This window comes from Zingiber officinale, chromosome 8B (assembly GCF_018446385.1).
Source record: "Zingiber officinale cultivar Zhangliang chromosome 8B, Zo_v1.1, whole genome shotgun sequence".
Taxonomy (NCBI): domain Eukaryota; kingdom Viridiplantae; phylum Streptophyta; class Magnoliopsida; order Zingiberales; family Zingiberaceae; genus Zingiber; species Zingiber officinale.
The window spans coordinates 43,027,305-43,050,540 of NC_056001.1; the positions used below are offsets into that span (position 1 = coordinate 43,027,305).

The 23,236-nt window shown below is 41.1% G+C and overlaps 2 protein-coding genes and 1 long non-coding RNA gene across 3 annotated transcripts; 2 read left to right on the forward strand and 1 right to left on the reverse strand.

Annotated features, from left to right (window-relative positions):
* The first annotated feature begins 13,855 nt into the window (after positions 1-13,855).
* LOC122014262 (probable E3 ubiquitin-protein ligase HIP1) lies at positions 13,856-17,045 on the forward strand. The gene is made up of 5 exons (XM_042570437.1): positions 13,856-14,395; positions 14,692-14,853; positions 16,173-16,271; positions 16,349-16,504; positions 16,590-17,045. Exons 1-5 carry the CDS (start codon positions 13,937-13,939, stop codon positions 16,719-16,721), a joined length of 1,008 nt encoding a protein of 335 aa, XP_042426371.1. The 5' UTR covers positions 13,856-13,936; the 3' UTR covers positions 16,722-17,045.
* A 49-nt stretch (positions 17,046-17,094) lies between these two features.
* On the forward strand, positions 17,095-20,791 carry LOC122013444. The gene is made up of 4 exons (XR_006120581.1): positions 17,095-17,279; positions 20,009-20,130; positions 20,259-20,369; positions 20,652-20,791. It is a non-coding gene; the product is annotated as an uncharacterized LOC122013444 (long non-coding RNA).
* LOC122013443 (sugar transport protein MST4) lies at positions 20,502-22,466 on the reverse strand. Its single transcript, XM_042569731.1, has 3 exons — positions 22,216-22,466; positions 21,694-22,138; positions 20,502-21,604 (listed from the first exon to the last, which is right to left on the reverse strand). The coding sequence occupies exons 1-3, from the start codon at positions 22,355-22,357 to the stop codon at positions 20,617-20,619; spliced, it is 1,575 nt and encodes a 524-aa protein (XP_042425665.1). The 5' UTR covers positions 22,358-22,466; the 3' UTR covers positions 20,502-20,616.
* Positions 22,467-23,236: the final 770 nt, after the last annotated feature.

A 23,236-nucleotide genomic window follows, 5' to 3' on the forward strand; every position in this document is an offset into this window, starting at 1 on the left:
TAAAAATATTTATGATGAAAAATATCATGAAAATTCCAAATGAGTATATATTGAAAAGGTGGATACTTTGGAGTTATTGATTCAATTGCAAATAAAGGTAGTTTGGATCCAACAACTTGCAACAATATGCGATATAAAGAATTGAGTGGGTTGTATGTTCAATTGGTTACCAAGGCAGCAGAAAGGGAAGGCACTTACTGTTGGTGTAGCGAGGCCGATAAGAGGGGGTGAATTGTCAACAAGAAAAATAAATCCCTTTCTCGATCATTTGATTAGTAGCATAATAACAATAATAAAAGAAATAATAACTTAAAAATAGTATGTAAAAGGTCAGAGTTTTACTTGGTTACAACCTAGGTAGTTGTTAATCCAATGTGTTGAAAAACACTAGAAGATCTTCTTCGTTGAAGGTGTTGGTGCAATATCTCTCAGGTCAAGGGTGACCTGGTTAACCAAGCTGAGTCTTGGTTAGGGTTTAGATGTTTGACAATAAGACATCAATCGAAGAAGAGTCAAGTAGGTCAAGGTTGACCGGATACTTGACTGGGAAGTCCTAACTGGCATGTTAGGCAGAAGGAAGTCCTAGTGAGTGAAACTAGGCAGAAGGAAATCCTGGTGAGTGAAGCCAGGTGAAAGTCCTAGTGAGTGAAGCTAGGCAGAAGGAAATCCTGGTGAGTGAAGCCAGGTGAAAGTCCTAGTGAGTGAAGCTAGGCAGAAGGAAATCCTGGTAAGTGAAGCCAGGTGAAAGTCCTAGTGAGTGAAGCTAGGCAGAATGAAAACCCTAGTGAGTGAAGCTAGGTGAAAGTCCTGGTGAGTGAAGCCAGGTGAAAGTCCTAGTGAGTGAAGCTAGGTGAAAGTCCTGGTGAGTGAAGCCAGGTGAAAGTCCTAGTGAGTGAAACTAGGCAGATGGAAAACCCTAGTGAGTGAAGCTAGGTGAAAGTCCTGGTGAGTGAAGCCAGGCAAGGAAGGAAATCCAGATGGATCAAGGATGATCGGACATCTGGTGTTGGGAAGTCCAAGTAGGTCAAAGGGATTGACTGGATACTTGGCAAGGAAGGAAATCCAGATGGATCAAGGATGATCGGACATCTGGTGTTGGGAAGTCCAAGTAGGTCAAAGGGATTGACTGGATACTTGGCAAGGAAGGAAGTCCAGATGGGTCAAGGTTGACCAGACATCTAGTGGAAGTCCAAGTAGGTCAATGGAGTGACCGGATACTTGGCACGACGAGTAAAAGTCCAAGTGGGTCAAAGGGATTGACCGGACACTTGGTGGGGAGTCCTAGCAGTCAAGGGAGTGACCGGATGCGAGGCATGATGTACCAACAGTCAAGGTTGACCGGATGTTGGTGAGGAGGTTTGGGACTTGGTTTGGGCAAAACCGCCGGATCGATCCGTGGATCGATTCAGATGTGATCGATCGGTGGATCGATCCGCATTCTTCCGGAATCAGAAGCTCGGATCGATCCGTGGATCGATCGAGGTCCCGATCGATCGATCGGGACGCGGCTGCTTCGCGCGATAGCGCTGGATCGATCCGTGGATCGATCCGGTGCGTCCCTTCGAACAGGCGCTCGGATCGATCCGTGGATCGATCCAAAGCCTCCCCGATCGATTCGGAACATTCGAATCGATCGGGATCCGACCGTTGCGTCGGGTTTAAAGCCGCAGGCGAGCGTGGTCTTCGGTAGAACTTTAACGACAACTTCTCAGATTCTCGCCAGCTCCTCCACAGCACTCACAAAGCTCAGATCGCCAGTTCTTGAAGGATCTTGGAAGCTCTCCAAGTCAAGAGGCGGATCAAAGCCAAGAAGAGAAGCTAGGGTTAGGGTTTGTACTCATTGTAAAGCTTGTAAGCTTCTATTTCTTGTACTCCTTCCCTTTCTTCTTGTATTGAGTCTTGTAGGGCTTCTCCGCCCTTGGTAGTTACCACAAAGGAGGTTTTATTTAGTGGAGGGTGTGTGCGTTGGTGTGGATCCTTGGATTAGTCACCTCTTGTGAGGTGGATACCAAGTAAAATCCTAGTGTTAGCGTGGTTGTATTTGTTTCTTTATTTTCCGCTGCACATCCAAGAAGAAACAAGCAACGCCAAGCAACGAAGCGCACCAAGCGAACGCGACGAGCTATTCACCCCCCCCTCTAGCTACTTTTGGTCCTAACAAGTGGTATCAGAGCAAGGTTGCTCTTCACCGGAATCATCGCCGGAAGGGTCAAGCATATCAAGAAAAGCTAGAGGGTGAAGAAGTTGGAGCAAATTCTTCAAGTTCAAGATTTTATCAAGCTCAACTTCAAGATGCAATTCCAAGATGGACTTGGATTTGACACAAGGGTGGCTCCACCATACACATCCACAAGCTTCGATTCTTGGAAATCAAGAATCGAAACCTTCTTATGATGGAGATAGAGCAATGGTTTGCTCTAATGGAAGGCTTCGAAGCTCCAACAAACTCCAAGGGCAAGCTTCTAAAGAAAAGCAGATGGAGCTCGGAGCAAATTCAAAGGGGCGAGGCAAATGACAAAGTGACCAAGCTTTTGGTCAACTTATTGCCTAGCCACATCTTGGCTCAAGTTGGAGAATTCGAAGATGCCAAGGAGCTTTGGAGCAAATTGGCCAAGCTTCATGAAGAGATCCCCTCCACTGTACGAGATCAAGAAGAATCCAGAGAGGGAGACTCTGTGGAGCAAGACCAAGAGGAAGATTCCGAGGTTGAGAGATGCTCAACCTCCGAAGAAGAGGAAATCCAAGAAGCTTCATCCTCAAGGGAATGCAACGAAGGGAACAAGGAGGGAGCATATTCCTTGTTTCATATTCAAGATGATGAAGCCTCCACCTCTAGGATTGAGGGGGAGCAATCCTTGGTGACACCGGATCAAGAAGAAGGAGAAGCCTCTACATCCGGGTCAAGAGAAGAAGAGGAGGAAGAAGCTTCTACCTCCACAAGTCAAGAAAAATCAAATGGAGGAGAATCAAGGTCCGATCAAGAGGAAGCTTCTACCTCCGGATCCAAAGAAAAAGATGTCACCCCTACAAGCAAAGGTATAAATGTTTCAATTAATAATAAAAATCATATTATATGCTTTGAATGTAGGGAACATGGGCACTACAAGAGCAAGTGCCCTAAATTAGCCAAGAAGAAGGGCCAAGTGGCACAAAAGGGCAAGGTGAAGCCCAAGGAGACCATCTCCAATACAAAGAAGAGCAAGGAGCATATCATATGTTTCTCTTGCAATCAAAAGGGGCATTACCGTAGTCAATGCCCCAAGGGGAAGAAGATGGTCAAGGCTCAAGGAGGCACTAATAAAGGGGGAGCCTCCAAGGTAAAGAAGAAGGTATCATTTATTGAGCCTACCCCTTTACGTTATGGTAAAAAACATGCTAGGTCAAATTTATATCATTTCAATGCTATTTACCATGAACATAGGAAGCATGATAGCATTAAGGAAAAACATGTAGCTCTTCATGCTAAGACTACTACACCTAAGGTTAGGAATGTAGGTAGAAATCTAGGCAATAACTCTAAGGATTTTAGATACAAGCCTAGAAACCAAAATGCTCATGGACTTAATGAAAAATCAAATACTAAGGACTTAGTGAGAGAAAATCAAGTCTTAAGGTCAAGACTTGATAAAATGGAAAAGACCCTAAAAAGGATGGAAAATATCCTATTAGGGCAAAATGAGCATAGCCTAGGTCTAGGAGCACAAAGGTCATCCAACGGCCATAGAGGTTTGGGATACAAACCAAAGGCTAAGAAGGATGTGCCCTCTTACCATAGAGTTCCATATAGTTATGGAATAAACCCTAGGTCTAGAGGTCAAGTTAAGGATACAAGGGAAGATATCCCTAGAAGTATCTTTGCAACCAAAGTGACTAAGACTTCTAAGAAGTCTAAGAAAGTCACTAACAAGGTCACAAGGGAGGCTATCCCTAGAGTTGACCTAGAAAATGTGACCAAGGCTTCTAAGAAGCCCAACAAGGTCACTAGGAAGGTATCTAGGGAAGTTATCCCTAGTGAGTACCTAGAGCATCCAAGGAGCACCAATAGGTGTTGGGTTCCTAGGAGCATCTTCTCTACCCCATAAATGGGTTAGAGAGTGTCAACTCCAATTAGAAGGGTAGTTAACCCAACTTTGAGGAAATTGACACTCAAGGAGCATTTTCAAGGTTTTTGTTAACCTTTGAAAATGAAATGGAACTATTATTTACTCCTTGAAAGAGTAAAATGTGCCTAGTGGTGAAAAGTTGATTTTAATCTTAAAAGGCACATATTGGGAAATTCATAAGAGCTACCAAGTTGGGATTTTGGTATGTTCTTAGGAAATTTAAGGCAATCCGGGCCTTAACTTTAAAGTGCTACTCTTGTGGAAAAATGAAATATGCCAACATTTGAGGAATATGCTTAATTTCAATTGGCATAAATTAATCAAGGGAATTAGAAATGCCAATTTAGGTTTTGCTTGACGCACTTAAGGGCAATCTAGGTTTAAGTTGTAAGTTTAGCTAAGGTTTTAAGGATACTTAGATAGGTAATCTAGGTATATTTTATTTATGCTAAACCTTGCCATGATTGTTTGCTCATAATATGCCATGACATCATATTTTATCTTATGTGTATTTTGCATTCATGACTTATTATGAAAAATACAAGAATACCATGTCATGACATTCATACATCATGTAGTTATAGGATATTTTCTTTTGAAAATTATTTCTTTTTGATGTATGTCATAACATTATCATGCATTAAGTTTAATTCCTTGTAATTAAGGACAAAAGGCATTTAACAACACTTATTAACAAGTGACATCCTAGGTGGGTGTCTAATATCTCCAAAATGCTTAGATAGATATGCATGATCCCTAGATTAGGGCAAAACCAAAATCTACATCTCACAAAGACCTATAAGATGACTTGTATGTGTTTTAGTGCACATTAGATACAAGTGAAATGTTAGGATGATGAACAAAACTCAAGATGTTGATTTAGTGCATTCTTTTGAGTTTTAGTTTCATCAAAACACATAGATATGTGTTTTTCCCATCATTGGGAAAGCTAATGTACAAGTCATGTGCATTATGCCCAAGGAACATGGTGGGATATTGGTTTTGAAAAAGTTTTCAAAATGACTTTGGAAAACCTTGGTGAAGGCTATCTTTTGATAGTAATCACCATTGAATAGTTAGACACAAACTTGAAGAAAACACTAAAGTTTTTGCAAGTTTTCAAGTTTGTGTCAATCTTTGAAAAGATGATGTATTTTCATAGAAAACTATTTTTCCTTGATAATATATGCCCTAAACAATGTCTACACGAAATTTCATAATTTTTGGATTTTTGTAGAATTTTCTAGGGGTTTCTGAAGTTGACTGAAATGGAATTTCAGCAACTATCATAGCTCCGATCGATCCATGGATCGATTGGAGTTCCTGAATCGATCCGTGGATCGATTCAGAAGGCAAATCTCGCGAGCAGTAGCTCGCTGGATCGATCAGCCGATCGATCCAGGTATTCTGAATCGATCCGTGGATCGATTCAGAAAGGTTCAATCGATTGGAACCCAACTCCAATCGATCCAAGTTGCTGATTTTGGCTGGGAAAGCCTGATTTCAGCACTTTGAACCTATTTTAGTCTAGGTAACCATTCCAAACCCTTAAAATACATTTGGATACATAAAAAGGGTGTTTTCGTGTTGAAAACAAGGATGGAATGGTAAAGGAAGGCTAAGTTGAAGTTTAGGTTGAGGTTTGTTTCAAATTTTGAACATTTGAACCTCAAAACTTCTAAATCTGGGTTTCCTAAAGGTTTAGGGATTCCAAGTCATTGTTGGTGCAATGACAGAAGTTTCCACCATGTCTTTAGGGGGAGGGACTCTTTAAAGACATGAAAATTATTTTTCATGAACCTTGGAAGGTGATTAACCTTCTGCTGTGAACTTGCTCAAGGTTGAGCATTTAAACTTGAAATGGGGATAAATGGGGAGTGGATATCCTCATCATTTTAAGTGGGAACTCAAGATGTTAGAAAATGCTCAAGGTTGGGTATTTGTCTACATTGAGGAAGAAGTTAAGGTTAAATGAAGGGTATGGGACCTTCAATATTGAGTTGATCACAATGAGTAAAAGTGTGATCACGATGAGCAATTCTTCAGGGGGAGAGTCTTCAACAAATGGAGTTGTTGAAGTGTGCCCAAAATTGGAGCATAGGTTGATGTGTGTCCAAAGACGGGTTGATGTTTTTTTGTAGGGGGTTGATGTGTGCCAATAGGGGGAGAATGAAAGGAAGTAAGTTAGGTTTTCCTTACCTAGAGGGAGGAGTTTGCCCTCTTAGGGGGAGAATGGAAAGCTTAATTTATGGGTTCATTACCTAGTGGCATGAAGAAGGAGGCTATAGGATTAGCCTAACTTACATGTGGGATTGTAAGTGTTATTGTGGTATTGTCAAACATCAAAAAGGGGGAGATTGTTGGTGCAATATCTCTCTGACCTGGTTAACCAAGTTGAGTCTTGGTTAGGGTTTAGATGTTTGACAATAAGACATCAATCGAAGAAGAGTCAAGTAGGTCAAGGTTGACCGGATACTTGACTGGGAAGTCCTAACTGGCATGTTAGGCAGAAGGAAGTCCTAGTGAGTGAAACTAGGCAGAAGGAAATCCTGGTGAGTGAAGCCAGGTGAAAGTCCTAGTGAGTGAAGCTAGGCAGAAGGAAAACCTGGTGAGTGAAGCCAGGTGAAAGTCCTAGTGAGTGAAGCTAGGCAGAAGGAAATCCTGGTGAGTGAAGCCAGGTGAAAGTCCTAGTGAGTGAAGCTAGGCAGAATGAAAACCCTAGTGAGTGAAGCTAGGTGAAAGTCCTGGTGAGTGAAGCCAGGTGAAAGTCCTAGTGAGTGAAGCTAGGTGAAAGTCCTGGTGAGTGAAGCCAGGTGAAAGTCCTAGTGAGTGAAACTAGGCAGATGGAAAACCCTAGTGAGTGAAGCTAGGTGAAAGTCCTGGTGAGTGAAGCCAGGCAAGGAAGGAAATCCAGATGGATCAAGGATGATCGGACATCTGGTGTTGGGAAGTCCAAGTAGGTCAAAGGGATTGACTGGATACTTGGCAAGGAAGGAAATCCAGATGGATCAAGGATGATCGGACATCTGGTGTTGGGAAGTCCAAGTAGGTCAAAGGGATTGACTGGATACTTGGCAAGGAAGGAAGTCCAGATGGGTCAAGGTTGACCAGACATCTAGTGGAAGTCCAAGTAGGTCAATGGAGTGACCGGATACTTGGCACGACGAGTAAAAGTCCAAGTGGGTCAAAGGGATTGACCGGACACTTGGTGGGGAGTCCTAGCAGGTCAAGGGAGTGACCAGATGCGAGGCATGATGTACCAACAGGTCAAGGTTGACCGGATGTTGGTGAGGGAGGTTTGGGACTTGGTTTGGGCAAAATTCAGCCGGATCGATCCGTGGATCGATCCAGATGTGGATCGATCGGATCGATCCGCATTCTTCCCGGTCAGAAGCTCGGATCGATCCGTGGATCGATTCAGAGGTCCCGATCGATCAGCCGATCGTCGCGGCTGCTTCGCGCGATAAGCGCCGGATCGATCCGTGGATCGATCCAGCGCTTTCGAGCAGAAGCTCGGATCGATCCGTGGATCGATCCAGCCCCCGATCGATTCGGAACATTCGAATCGATCGGATCCGACCGTTGCGTCGGGTTTAAAGCCGCAGGCGAGCGCTTCGGTAGAACTTTAACGACAACTTCTCGATTCTCGCCAGCTCCTCCACAGCACTCACAAAGATCGCCAGTTCTTGAAGGATCTTGGAAGCTCTCCAAGTCAAGAGGCGGATCAAAGCCAAGAAGAGAAGCTAGGGTTAGGGTTTGTACTCATTGTAAAGCTTGTAAGCTTCTATTTCTTGTACTCCTTCCCTTTCTTCTTGTATTGAGTCTTGTAGGGCTTCTCCGCCCTTGGTAGTTACCACAAAGGAGGTTTTATTTAGTGGAGGGTGTGTGCGTTGGTGTGGATCCTTGGATTAGTCACCTCTTGTGAGGTGGATACCAAGTAAAATCCTAGTGTTAGCGTGGTTGTATTTGTTTCTTTATTTTCCGCTGCACATCCAAGAAGAAACAAGCAACGCCAAGCAACGAAGCGCACCAAGCGAACGCGACGAGCTATTCACCCCCCCTCTAGCTACTTTTGGTCCTAACAGAAGGCGGAGAAGCCTTTAAACACGTTGACAACTCAAGAATAACTAGAAAAGTTAATACAAAGGTTGTTGAATATTTCCTAGCTCCAAGGGCCTTTTTATAACCCATGAAAAATCCTATCCGTGGGTGGAAGGCGCCTTTAAAAGGGTTCAAAGCGCCTTTAAGTTGATAAAGTTTTATCCACAACTCAACGACAACAAATGGTTACTTTAGGATGGTACTGTTCATTGAATGCACATTCAAGCCTTTGAAGGTACCTTCGTACTGTTCATGGAAGACGCCTTCCAAGCCTTTGAAGGCGCCTTCGTACTGTTCATCCGAAAATGGTTAACTTCCCTTGTTAACCATTTTTTGCTCCGCTCGCTTGGGTGATGCTCTGGCAGTCCGAAATTGAACTCACCCGAACCCAACTTCGGCCTTCTCCTCGAGCAAACTTCCTCCTTGACTCCTCCTCCCTCGGACCACCGCACACTTTCTTCTCATCCGCCGGTGTACTCTTCCGTAGCATCTCGTCTTTCGGATGCACCAAGTCCGTCGACTCCCTTCCTGTGTCATCATTCCCGCTAGCTATGTCTTTTGCTCGACTTCTTGTGTTCATAAGTTCCTGCACACTTAAACACAAGGATCAAACATAACAAGACCTAACTGAACTTGATTGACCACATCAAAATTATCCCGAGGTACTTACATTTACAAGGTCGTTAAAGATGGTTTATTGAGTATGTTTCAGATGGTGAATGAGAGGTTACAAGTTAATGAACCAACTGTCTAACACGTTATTGAAAGAGAGTTTGAAATTGTCGAAGGAAACTCTCTTGGAGTCAAAGGAATTAAAACAAAGAAGAAAACAATTTCAAATAAGAGATTGAAAAGTGACTTAGATAAGATTTCAAAGAAAAGGAATGCAGCAAGGAAAAACAACCAAACTTCAACAATTGTTAAGGTTTTACCCTCATTCTTATAAAAGTGTTGTTTATTTGTTGTCGTTACATTTAAGAAAGCATATAGAATTAAATCATTTTATTTTATTTTTGTATAACAAACTAGAGAAGAGCATTATGAAAGTATATCCAACATGCCCAATGTTGAAGTTTTGAGTATGGCCGAAACTCAATTTTAATCACTTTTGTCAACACAACTATCTCATGTTCACTCTAATATTAGTTATTTTCAGACAAACAATCAGGAATGATGGTAAAAAACTAACTCTTCTAATGAATATCTAATTATTTAAGTATCAATGATTTGGCTATGCTATTGCTCTTGATATCTGGCAATGCTTATGCTCTTCCTTCTCCTTATCTTCTTTTGAATGGCTTGTAATGATATGCACATTTTGAAGTTGTTCTATTGATTCTGAACCATATATGTTGGCTTACATGACTTTCTGTCTCTTTTTTTCTCTTCAGGGACATCAATTGTGTGGATGTTGCTACAATGGAATGCATATCAATAAAGAGTGATTGATGTTAATATATGTATATGTTTCTATTATGTTATCAACAAAGAGTGATTGATGTCAATATATGTATATGTTTCTATTATGTTATATTAGCATGAATTGAAGTATACAAAGATAATTATTTCTTAATTGAGAATATCTTATTCTTGCACATCACAGGCCGGAGGAGGGTTATTCTTGTGCAACAAAGAGTGATTGATGTCTCCTTTCTCTATTCTAATGCTATCCAAGAAATGTTATATATTACCTGTAAAACTGGGTTTTGGTACTTATATGTTACCTGTAAAACTGTGTTCTAGTAACTAAATTGATATTTCTAGAATATACGTTTTTACTTTTTAATGCTATCCTGATTAGTATTGTAATTTCTTTAGAAAATAATGTGGTTTAAATGTTGTATGTTTTTCTTGTTATTTTGTGAACTATGAGCCCACAATTGGTTGAGATTGAATCATGCTTCTCTATATTTGTTCGATGTGCCATCTCTTCTTAAACCAAAGATTTAGTTCAATTTTTTTCTCTTGTCTAGACTGTTTCATTTGAGGATTGTATTTGGTAATAAATTTGGCAAAGGTAACTTATTAGCATGTATCATTATTTTCCAAAATAAAAATTATGATGATTTTAGTTCCATTACCATGCAGATATACTTTTGAATTAGCTTCTCAACAACATTGCAAACAAGAACCTAACATATCAATCATATCGAAGGAAATAGTTCAGTGATGTACTCCAACAGATGGAGATATTATGGTCTTTGAGTGTCTAAAAAGGGCCATAATGACCCTTTTGTTGATCAAATTTGTATAAACATCTCTAAACTTCCATGCGCTAGAGAATAGGATCCATCCTTTAGTTCTACAAAACGATTAAGTAGACAAGGATCAACCATAGAATTGTCACAGTTGAAAAAGACTCCAAACTTGAAAGAAACTGGAGAAGATATGAAGGAAATATTAGAGTAGCACAACACGGATAATCACAGAGTTTCTGTGAAAGTCAATGGTAACAATAATATATGCAAAGCTAGTACAAGTGGTAATGCAAGTACTTAAAGCAGATGTAGTAGCATATACATTAACATTAACAAGCCTCACAAAGTAAACGATTCAAAGTGGAAAGAAATCCAAGCAATACATGCTAAAGATGGTTTAAACATGGATAAACAAAGATAACATCATAACATCATTTGCTGACATAGGAAGCTAACTGAAGAATACATAACTAATATCCATCTATAAATAAAAGAAAAAAAATGAAATGTCGACATCATCCATAATTATATTTCTTTATCACATTACAACACTATCACTACTAAACCAGACCAACTAACAAACAAAACAAGTATACAACCAAAAGAAATAAGTCAACTATCACTAATATTCAGACGATAAGTGATACATTCCAATTTCTCATATTATGTGTAGGATAAACAATGTATTCACTTCCTACTCTCGGCTCTACTCTTGGCAACATACTAAAATGTATATCACTGGTGTCTTCATTTAGTCTAGTATCAGAGCTCACTCACTTTAACCATCCATCCTGCTTACATCCATAATATAGTCTTCCTGGGATTTTGATCGATCTAGAAACTAACATCAATGCTTTTAGTCTGCAGTCCCTGCATCATACATTTTTAAATTTGATATGGTTGATGTTACTGTTACTTGATGATGCCATTCGATAATAACCTAAAAAGTAAAATTCAACAAAATTAAAATTAATTAGGAGAACCCAACAGAGTCCCAAATTAGACAAATTGAATCTTCAAAGGTAAAGGAAAAAGTATCATCTAATTTATGTGAAACTTATAATGATGTGCCTCATTATGATAAGAAGCATGTTATACAAATTAGGTCCCTTCAATTGCTAGTGTTCTCTTAGTTAAATGTTTACAAAATGCATCAAAAGGGAAGATTCTTTCTTTAGGTAGTTGTTTTTTCAAATTTATGCTTATGCATCAACATGTTCTCCATTTGAAGCTAAAATATAATTATATAATTGGTTGTAATGGAATAAATCTCACTTTATATTGGCACAAAGTCAAAGTGCAAATTGACAATTGTTGATTTATCATCAAACATCACAATACTATCATCTAAAATACATGGTTAGTTATATTGTAGGAGTCAGGACCAAGAAACACTCACAATACTCATCTCCAAGTAACACAATTAAATGTTGATTCCAGTTCTCTGATTCACCCTTCCATCTCCGACCAAGGATGGCTAGCCAAGGGCACAACCAAGAGAAGGAGAGAGGGGAGGAAGAAAGGTAGAGGGGGAGGAAGAAAGGACCAAGCTGGAGTTCCGGAGGGGACAGAGAAGGAGCTGTCGGCCACCGTTGACTTCAGGAGTGGAAGGAGATGGTGCTGTCGACTTCAGTTTAGGGCATGGATGTGATCAACAGGATTTTCATCGAGGAAGGGTGGGAGGCGATTTGCAGGCAGAGATGGAGCTACAACCCGGAGAAAGGTTTAGGGCATAGACATGTTCAGAGAGAACTTTTTTCAAGTTGTTTCATTTTTTGCTAGAACCATCATACCTGAAAGACCAAAGATCCGGAGATTCCACCGAAAGCGATGTGAACAATTCGACCGAAGATTCCACGGGATGGGGACGCGATCTGCAAGATCTTCATCGAGGAAAGGCGGAGACGGAGCTGGAGCTCCTGGATACCTTCAAGAGGGGACATTGTCGACTTCGGAAGGTGACGTCAATGGCCCTGCTGGCGACTTCGGAAGGGGATGTCAATGGTGTTGTCGGTGACTTCGGAAGGGGACGTTAATGGCATTGCTAGTGACCATTGAAAGTGTGAAGGAGAAGGCTGCAGCTCGGAGAAAGGTTTAGGGCACAAACGGTTCGGAGAGAAATTTCGGGAGCATAAGGGGTTCGACGAGGGATATGATTTCTTTTGCCATTGTAGTGTCACGTGTTTCTCACGGGAAACACTATTCATTTTTGTCGTTACCTGTGTGGGACACCGGGACAGAGAAGTTTGGGGATAAAAGATTTGAACTCCTATCATGTAGTAGTACTACAAAGACTTTATATGATGTTCTATATCTCCATAAATCTAGAAACTTTTACTTACATTGTATTATTTGATCTACCTAGCGAATTGATAACATTCAAAATTATACAAAAAAAAATGTGGAACCACCACATCGCCCCCTAGATCCGGTCCCACGGTTATGGAGGGAGGTAAATACAGGTACACAGCTGAAAGCGCATAGCCGGGACGTTAACCCCTAGGCAATGACACCCCGAGGATCGAACCCTGGACCTTTTGACCACGAAACCATGCGCCCTCAGCTGTGCTACGCCCTGGGGACAAATTATACAAGATTATACATAAAAGATCCTTTTTTACTCTCTTCAGCCCTATGTCTCTTAACCTAGTCTTTCCCCACTAGCAAATTTTTTTTTTTTGAAAAACTACATCTATTATGGTGTGAATGACAAGCACGTCTATATTTCTTGATTTCAATAGAACTTCTTATCATGCAAGTACTCATCGCGCGGGACAAAAATTCAACAAAGCATTGTGCAAAAGGTAAAATGTTCACCCTGAGCGCTCTCATCGATCGGTCTCACGGTCAATATAGAAGAGATAAATCAGGGAACTACAGATAGCGAATGCATGAGAGGGTCTTTTTTAATCCTCAGCATGAATCTTGATGGTATTGTCATTGATAATTAGTATTAATTAAGAGTTAATTTAGGTGAAACATACATTAATGAAGATAATAAATTATGATTAAGGAAAGAAGTGAGAGGCAAACACTGATAATAAGGCACGTGCCATAGGACAGAGAGGAATTGATGAACCACCAGCAACAGCATTCATGTTAATTATATGCACTTAATTATAGGCTTTTGTTGTGCATTAATTATAGGCCATTAATTAAGGATTAGTGTATAATCCAATTATTAACTTTTCGGTAAATCTGACGTGCAGAATCTAATGTGAATTTATCTTGTTTGAAAATTAATTTAGTTAAACAAATAATTAAGTTTTATTAATAAAAATGAATTACATATCATTTTTAAAATTAAATATAAAAATAAATGATAAAAATATAATTAACTCATAAAATATAATATTACTAGGACATCTTTAACCTTGATCTTAAAAATTTTAAAAGTAAAAAGGTAATAAATAATTAATTAAATTTTTTCTCTTCCTCCGTTAGCTTACACTGAGTCGGTGCTTCTCCTTTCACTCAAAAAGTTGATTCTTTTCGGCTGCCGAACGCTTCGGTTCCTCCTCCCAATCTCCATCCATGGCGTCCGCCGACGGCATCACGTCGTCGTACGTTGGCTTCAGCCTCCGCCGGTTGCTCTTCAACCCCTCGTCCTCGTCCGAGACCTACGCCGCGGCGGCCGCCGCCGCCGAACGCAACCCCTTGATCGGCGCGACTCGCGTTCCGCCGCAGTCGCCGCCGAGAATGAAGAGAGGGATTGTGGCGTCAGCCTTCCGCGGGCTTGGATGTGCGTCGGAGTCGGCATCGCGAGCTTATTCTCCGGCCGCCGCCGCCGTGAGGTCGTCGGCGGATTGGCAAGGGAGGCAGCCGCGGCAGCAGCGGCGGAAAAATAAGGACAGGAAGTGCCAGGTCGGAGGCGACGTTTGGTGCACCCCTGGGATACCGTTCGCCGCGGAGGCGTCAGTGGACTGCGTGGTAGCTCACCAGCCGATGGTTGGAAGAGGAAAACCGGAGTCAAACGAGCGGATTAATAGAGAGGTATGCCGCTTTGGAGCGTTCTCCCGATTGATTTTCTCTAGTTCATGCCTTTTTCTGATTCTCGAAGAGTATTGAACTTCGGATCCAGAAGCTTATACATGGATTCATGGAAGCTAACAACGATTCTTCTCCTTTCTTCATATTTTTTCTCGATTTTTGTTCTTCTTGATTTTAGTTTATCTTGTTCTTACTCCTAAATGAAACCTCCGATCTTTCGTTTGTTATGGCTAAAAGAAGGATCTTAGATATGTTTAGTTCAGCTTAATCTCTCGAGTTTTGTTGATTGTCGATCACAGCGAGCTTACGTTCCCAGAAGGGTCAGCCACCAAGAACAAATCTCATCCTCCATGGATTCTCCCTCAAATAATGACACATCATTCTTTGCACCTGAACTTCTGCGATCAAGGCCCCTGCGCCACTTCCGAGGGCATTATCGAACTCCAGATGGACTTGAGGAGGTGATTCTGTCTGTCTTTCGATCGAACAATTAATTACTTTTCTCCATTTATTGCCTTTTTCATTCAATTGCTTAGCGGGGATAATCCAAAAACCAGTCATTTCTTCTGCAATATTGTTCCAATCATATGTTTGAGATGAGGATTATTGAATTTAGTTCTTCTTTTGGTGTGTAGAAGGCATCACTGCTAGTTTAACATTCTTGATTTTCTTGGTTAGTGAGTATGTTCAAAGATGACTGTTGAATTATATAGTTTGATAATTCTGATCAGTTAGAGTTGAAGACATGAGGAGTAGAAGGCCAGAGAAAATGTTGTTTAACCTAATTAAAAATGATTTGAATCGAGTCAATTTACCAATTAAATTAGTGTTTATTCGTGACTCGTAACCCCAAGTAAATGCTAGGAGACTCACCTGACCAAGCACAGATGATATTGTCTTTTTCATCTTCATTTGTTTGTCGCCTTCAGTGGTTGCTATCATTTTATAGTTTAATAAAGTTTTTGGGAGTCATGTTCCGGCTTCTAGTGTAGCTTAGTTTTTCACCTAATGACACTAGTTTGTGTCTGGACAATTTGCATTTTGAGTTTCACAATAGTATCTCGTCTCTTTGCTCTCCGTTGTCGGTTCACCCTAAGATGTAAACCGACTTTTAGTGCCTTCTTCGGGTCAGTTTGAACTTGTTTCAATAGCTCCTTCAGTTTGCCAATTTCATCTGATCATGTCTACTTCTGTTCCTATAATCTAAGATAAGTTGAACTCGAATCTTAAATTTGTGAGTTGGCATAAATATTGCTGGCAGTAGATACTACTACCTAGCCATTTCGGTTCTACTTTGTTGTGGTTTACTGTTATCGTCAAACTTATTGTCTCAACTATTTGGAGTCGGTTGCATAGTTGCATGAACTTTATCTCTTCATTGAGCCCTATGCCAATCAATATCACTAATAACATTTTAATTAAGTTATACTTTAGATAATGACTATTTTTTTCTCTCGTCTCCTTGTGTCTTACACCTTCCACTCTAATAGATTTAACTCATCTAACTATTCAGACATTGTTTATTGAAGAAAAGGACATATAATCATCTCGAATTATGAATTCCAGTTTGTATGTTGGGTTGTCCCAACTACTAGGAGTTGATTATAGGAATGTTATCTTTCCATTAAGCTCTATGCAAAGCAATATCATTGATCTTATTTTAATAATTAAGTTATTAAAGGCCTTAATGATATTTTTGGGTTATGTTTACTTGAGGGATTGAAATGGAATAAGAGAGAAATTTAAGTGGATTCAATTCATATTTTTCTCAAATCTGCAGATCATGATGTTCCATACCAGGGTTTTGCTAGGCGGAGGAATGGAAATGCACGACAGATTTCGCGATTGGCGGCTGGATGTCGACGATATGTCATACGAGGTGCTTAATTTTGTTTCGAGATTGATTTTCCTGCTTCTAGCACTAGTTATAAAATCTTGGTTCCTTCTCCCATACAGGAACTTCTTGAGCTGGGTGACAAAATCGGCCATGTGAGCACTGGACTGAGGGAGGAGGAGATTCTACGCAGTCTCAAGAAAGGCAAGGATTCAGCCTTCGATTCTTCGGTATGGCATCACTCGACTGAAGTAGAATCAAAGTGCAGCATTTGTCAAGTAGGTGGTCGTACTCTTTTCAACTGAAGTTCTGTTTTGTAAGCCCATTGCTGATTTTAGATACTACATTCTCTTTGCGATACAGGAAGAATACAGAATGAGTCGCGAGACAGGAAGGCTGGAGTGTGGCCATAGTTACCATATGCATTGTATTAAGCAATGGCTTCTGCTTAAAAATGCTTGCCCTGTCTGCAAAACTCCAGTTCTTAAAACCTAGAAGCCAAAATCCTCCCAAACCCTGTTCTTCCTTGTATAGAGCTTCAGCCGGAGGATAAACCAGTGATTTTTGTATGTGGTCTAGTTACATTTGCTAGAAGAAGATGTTGCAGGGCAACTAGCCCTTGCAAAAGCATTTATTTATATCTGAAACAAATGAAATTAGCTGCTAATCAACAATATTTTCTTTCCTCTCTTGTCTTCTCCATTGCTCCCCTCTCACCACAAGTAAACAGGTTGAAACTCGGATAAAAAGTCCATTTGTTGCCTTTGTTTTTGTACTCGGATGAAATAATTTCTGGAAATGAAGGGTGTTTTTTATAAATTGTTTTTCGGTTGTGGACGATAATTAAAAACTGTAAGAACGTTTGATTCTTTCGAATTCCTTCACCCTTTTCCGGCGCTTTGGATCCCATTCCGACGCTCGATGGAGGAGCTCGCTTGAGAGTTGAGATCGACGCGGGCTTCTCGGATCTGATTCTTCCATAGAAAACGGAGTGAGGGGAGGCGTCCGCGGGTTGTCAAGATCTGGCTGTAGATCGGACGCCGGTGATCTCAGGTTAGTTGGCCCGTTTTGATCCGATGTTTAATGAGGAGAATGTTTTTTTCTTCTAGTTCGATTCAATTATTCCTCGCTTATGGTTGGTTTTTTAAAATCTTTTTAGGGGGTTTCTTCAGATTGTATTTGTATCTTGTCTTTTGATTTCTTGGCTTGGAGTAACACTCCAATCTCCATGATATGTAAAATTCTCCAAAAGCATATCGCTAGTAGGCCTGTACCGTATCTAGCGTGTCTTTTGCTCCCAATTAAATGTATTAGAGGATTGAAATATTCTATTTGCATGAGAAGAAAAGGTCGTCAGCCTAGGTTGACAATAGTAAGTGTAAAAAGATCTTTAAAAAGTTTCATATCTGGGCTTTTTCTTGTTTTGTTGAGTGGATCTGTGAGAAATGGAGATGTAACATGTGTTGGACAACAATCCTTAACTTACGAGTCCCAGTGAGATAACATTCTTAAGTTTCTCTAGTTCCTTGGAAAAGGATCCTAATGAAGGTGTTAACTTTTTCATAAAAGTGTAAGGCTTACACTTGTGATTGGATAAATTAATCATAATACGTAGTTGTGTTAATGCGCTTAAGTTACTAGGGTTGATTACCTTTTCTCTTCTTCTTCAACTTTGGCTAGCTCGGTTGGTCTGTCTCCATTTGGATGATATTGTACTTGTTTGATAAGTAGATTGAGTTTCACTTGCTTTTAGCTATATGATTTTATTGATCTCAGTTTGAGATAGCAGTGAAGTTGAGCAATCTCAAACACTTGTCATACTGCAGTGTCACTGGCTCATTTCTTATGGTGCAATAATGTATAGTCTGCTCTCTCATTATGCACACGCTATGGCTCAAGATAATATCTCATACTGTCAATATAGTTTTCATTATCACAAATCAAAAAGATAGCTTGTTAGTTTTGTGGTTATTTTTCTGTAGGTTCTGGCCTGCACATATTGTACTCTATTTGGGCCAACACATCGCCTTCTACCTAGTCAAAGCTACACAGTGTGGTCGAGTTGATCTAAAAAGTGCGCCATATGACACCATACAGTTTAAATATGGTCCTTAATTCATGGCTTGAAACACTTCTGATTTTGGAGCTTCAATGCGTCCCTCATTATCTGGTTCTCAAGTTAGAGTTCCTATGAGCAGCATACTACCTCATTTTTAGCTAGAGGTTTTTCTTTGGGGGATGGGTATTGCACTTGGTGAACTTCCTTCCTTTTTTTTTTTATCTCTGGAGTGTTATGTCTTTGCTTAAAACTTTGTTTAGGTATGAATTAATGAAACATGGCATACTCGAACATCCTTCTGATTTTGTTGAATCTTCATAATCATAACTGGCCAGATTCCATGTCACTCTGTAATTACTGGTTACTAGCTTCAATTTCAGAAAAATATCCCAAAAGGACATGTTATTTGAAAATTACATATACTTAAAGCTTGTTAGTTTTCAATAATGAGGTCCCTTATTTGAAAATGATCCAACAGGACCTCAAACTAGTTTTTTTCCCCCTTCAAATGCCACTTTCTGGACAAAACATTAATGTGGGGCAAAAAAATTTCAACAGAAAATATAAATTTTGAAATTCACATGTAGTTTGTTTTATTTCTTTTTTTTTTAAAAATAGACCTAGCTAATTTTCTATTAAAACATCTAGATTTGAGAAAAATCTAACTATGAAATCCTTAAGTTTCTGATAGAAGCGTGGGATGTATCGCCATTGAACTGGAATATGTTTTATAATTATTCCAAACCTCAAAGAAATCTTTGGATAATGCACATGGGTAAAGGCTCTTCTAAAAGATGTAGTTACATGTCAAAAGGAAATAGCATCGTAGTCTTGAGTCTCTGGTTGCTGAATAACACTCTATGTTTGAGTTTTTAATAATTCCAACTCTGAATGGGAATAAATGTTAACAGTAGTTCTCCAGTCCACGAAGCTGAACCAACAGATCAAACCAGGGAACTATATTCTCTATTGGCTGAGACCTCAAATAAAATGGAATTTAACGACCTTCATATTTAGTTGTTTGATCACCTTGGATCCAATAGGCAATGACGATGGTGACTTTTTTGTAATATATATATTTTTTCTTACTTGGTGTATATCATGAAGCTTATGTTTTCATTTCTGACCATCACGATACTGTTGGCTTAATGCTGAAACTAAAATTTACTTACAGCATTACAGTGTCTTCCTTGCGAAGATTCTCCACCAAGATGTCTAATTTTAAAGATATATCTTAATTTGAACAGTGAATGCACCTTGTTTTTCCATCCATTGAAAAACAAGAAAAAACCTCACAAGTCTTGATTTTGCTACTAAATATTCTTGCCTGATACATGTTAATTAACTTTAGTGATTTGTCTTTCCTATTTGTTGGCTCTGTTGAATATAAGCAACTGAGTTTTAGTATAAGAACTGTACCGACACATGAAAAGTATTGCAGCTCGCCCATCAGAAAACAAAGTAGAAACATTGGTAGAGCTTAATCCTGCTCTGTCAGAAGACAGCGTTTTCTCCTCTTATTTGAAACCAATTAAGCTCTGGCTTTTTTCGCGGTTTTGATGGCTTCTTGACAATGTTACTACTAGTGTCGGTTAGTGTTATTCAACTGTCGATGTGTGTTCATTGCCTAGTAGTTTCAGGCCTGAATAATAATCAAATAGCTATTGTTTTGATTGCTATATTTCTTTTTATTGCTCACTTTTTGTGATGGTTGCAATTTTAGGGTCCTAACCAACTCTTTGATCTCGACGGTGCTGGTATAGTGTGTCGACATTTTGGAATCTCATTTCGGAAGTTGTTTTTAGCAACCATGACAGTTCAGCAATAATCAAGAGCCACGTTCAGGTTACATTATTTATTCTTTTCGAAATCAATTACTGTTTGGATCCAAGAACATACCGAAATGTAGTGTCTGACTTTATCTTTGCCAATCTTTTCGGAAGATAATTTAGTGTTTTTGCTACTTTTTTCAGGCAATTTTCGTCATCTCCTTCAACTAAGAACCATTCGAATAGCTGGAGAATAAGCTAATATCGATCCCTGGTTTCCAACCTTAACATAATTCAGCATCGACCATCTCTGAGGTAATGGTCTGTTGATCCCCATTTATTGCAATCTCCATTACTTAAAAATTCAATCTTTTCCATACTTTCATGGTCAGAAACCTCAAGAAACAGCAAGATTTGGAACTGACGACCATGGGTAAAACACCAAAATTGAAATACAAGTCCGAGTCTAGCTAATGATTGCATTAGAAAGCAATGATTTTCACTTTAATAACATGATTTATAGTGTATGAATAGCGTGATTAATGTGCTGAAATGTGCTGTTCTACACTCCATTAACCGCTCCTTTATTGTTGTTAGTATTCTTCTTGAGATCGCCGACGTCGTCGTCGTCGTCATCGTCCATGAAGCGTTTCCAAAACCAGTGCTGCTTCCAGACGCGGTCGGCCATCTCCTCGATGGGGACGTTCTTGGTCTCGGGAAGGAAGAAGAGGACGAAGATGGACATGATGAGGACCCAGGCGGAGAAGAAGGCGAAGATGCCGTACTTGAGGTGGCAGAGCATGGAGAGGAAGGCCTGCGCGATGACGAAGGTGAAGAGGAGGTTGACGCAGACGGTGACGCTCTGCCCCGCCGACCGCGTCTCCAGCGGGAAGGTCTCGCTGGGGATGAGCCAGCCCAGGGGCCCCCAGGACCATGCGAAGGAGGAGACGAAGGTGCAGACCATGATGACGACGAAGATGGCCCAGCCGCGGCCGAGCTCGTCGGAGCTGTCCGTCACCTTCAGCCCAAGCACCACCGCGATCACCACCTGGGCGACGAACATCTGCGCGCCCGCCTCCAGCAGCAGCGCCCTCCGCCCCACCCGGTCCACCGCGTAGATGGACACCACCGTCGACAGCACGTTGACCGCCCCCGTGATGACCGCCGAGTACAGCGACGCGTCGCTCTTGAATCCCAGCGTGTTGAACAGCACCGGCGCGTAGAACATGATGGCGTTGATCCCCGTGAACTGCTGGAATATCTGGAGGAGGACGGCGATGACGAGCTGCGGGCGGCTCCGGCGTCGGAGGAGGTTGCGGAAGGGGTGCTTGACCTGGTTGGCGGCGCGGCTGGCCGCGAGGATCTCCTCGAACTCCGGGTCGACGTTGCTGGTTCCGCGAATCTTCCGGAGCACTGCCTTCCCTTCCTCCAGCCGCCCACGCTCAATCAAGCTGTTGGGCGTCTCCACCACCAGCAGCGCGCCGACCGTCAGCAGCGCTGCCGGGATGCCCGCCAACGATAACGACAGACGCCATCCCCACGGATGAATCCTGATCAACGCATCTAGTTAGCTGCTGCACACACGGAGAGACAGACAGAAAGAGAGAGAGAGAGAGAAAGATGGCCGCCGGTGGCTTACTTGTCGGTTCCGTAGTTGACGAGATTGGCGAAGAGGATTCCGATGGTGATATTGAGCTGGAACAAGATGTTGAGGCCGCCGCGGATTCTGGTGGGTGCGATCTCTGAGAGAAACAGAGGAACGGCCTGGTTGGCGAAGCCAACGCCGCAGCCGAGCAGAATCCTACCGACGATCAGCATCGGCAAGTCCTGCGCCGCCCCGTTGAAGACGACGCCGACGATGAAAAAGAAGCCGGCGATGAGCATGGTCGGCCGGCGCCCAAAGTTGCGCGTCGTGTAGGAGGCGAAGAAGGTGGCCGTGAGCCCGGCCAGGTACAGAGAGGAAGTGAACAGCTGCAGGCCCTGGTTGTCGTACTTGCAGTAGTTGCTATCCGTCGTCTCGTGCTTCCGACGATACACCGCCGGGAAGAACTTCTCCAGGAAGTCGTCCATCGACGTCACTCCACCTGTAAGACAAATTATTCAGCAACAGTTTTGCATTGAAATTTTCTTGTCATAATTAACACGCGCTTTCATTTCTCACCGGAAATTCCAACGTCGTATCCAAACATCAAGCCGCCGGTGGCGGCCATGACGCAAGAAAGGATGACTACGGGCGTGATCTTGGCCTCGAAGTGGCTCCCTGCTGCCGCCCCCGACGACACCGAGAACCCCGCCGCCGGCATCCTCTCTGTCTGGGAACGACAACCGATCGACTCAAGAAGCGCGTCACCTGCTTCCTCCGGCCAGACGATGCAGTCGATTGCTCAGCTGAGAAATGAATGAAGACAGTGAGCCCGTGGAGTTGCTTGGATTTATAGAGACGATGGGTTTGAATTTTCCACGGGAGTTGGGAGGGCTGCGATTCGGCCACGTGGTGAGATCAGATGACGGTCAACGGACGAGTCTTTGTCGGCTGCCCAACACTCCAGCTCCTGACGCGTGGACCCCTTGCAGCAATTTTTTTATATTTAAATTTAATTATGGAAGGTGTTTTCGGATAAAATATTGGGATTTAGAGCGGCAAATGAGGACATGAGCAATTTGCTTTTGGCATTAATTTCTCGTGGTGGACGTTGTACAGGGTGTTGACTGTAGTGAGTTTATTTATTTATAGGGCACGTGGATTTGAAATCGATTGGATATCATTTAAAATTTAGATTAGTATTCGTCCATGTGAAAATGATATTACTTTAAAGTATAATTATGTCATATATCACTAAATTTCTCGTGAGAATCTTTGACTAAGGTGTATATATATTAAAATTCAACTTTTGAATTTTTGAGCATAAGATATAAAATATTAGATAATTTTTAATTCAAAATTGAAATGACAATATTAATCCCATCCTAATTTAGATTTTAAAATCTATCTATTTTTTACACTCGGCATAAAAACTCAATTTTCTGCTCAATCCATACGTTAAAAAAAAATATTCTCACTTCTTATATGTATTTTTTTTTTACTTTAGCTCTCTAATATACACCGATTATTTAATTATCTTTATTTTTTTAGATAAAAAAAAATTAAAATAAAATATAATTTCTCCTAAATTTAATATATT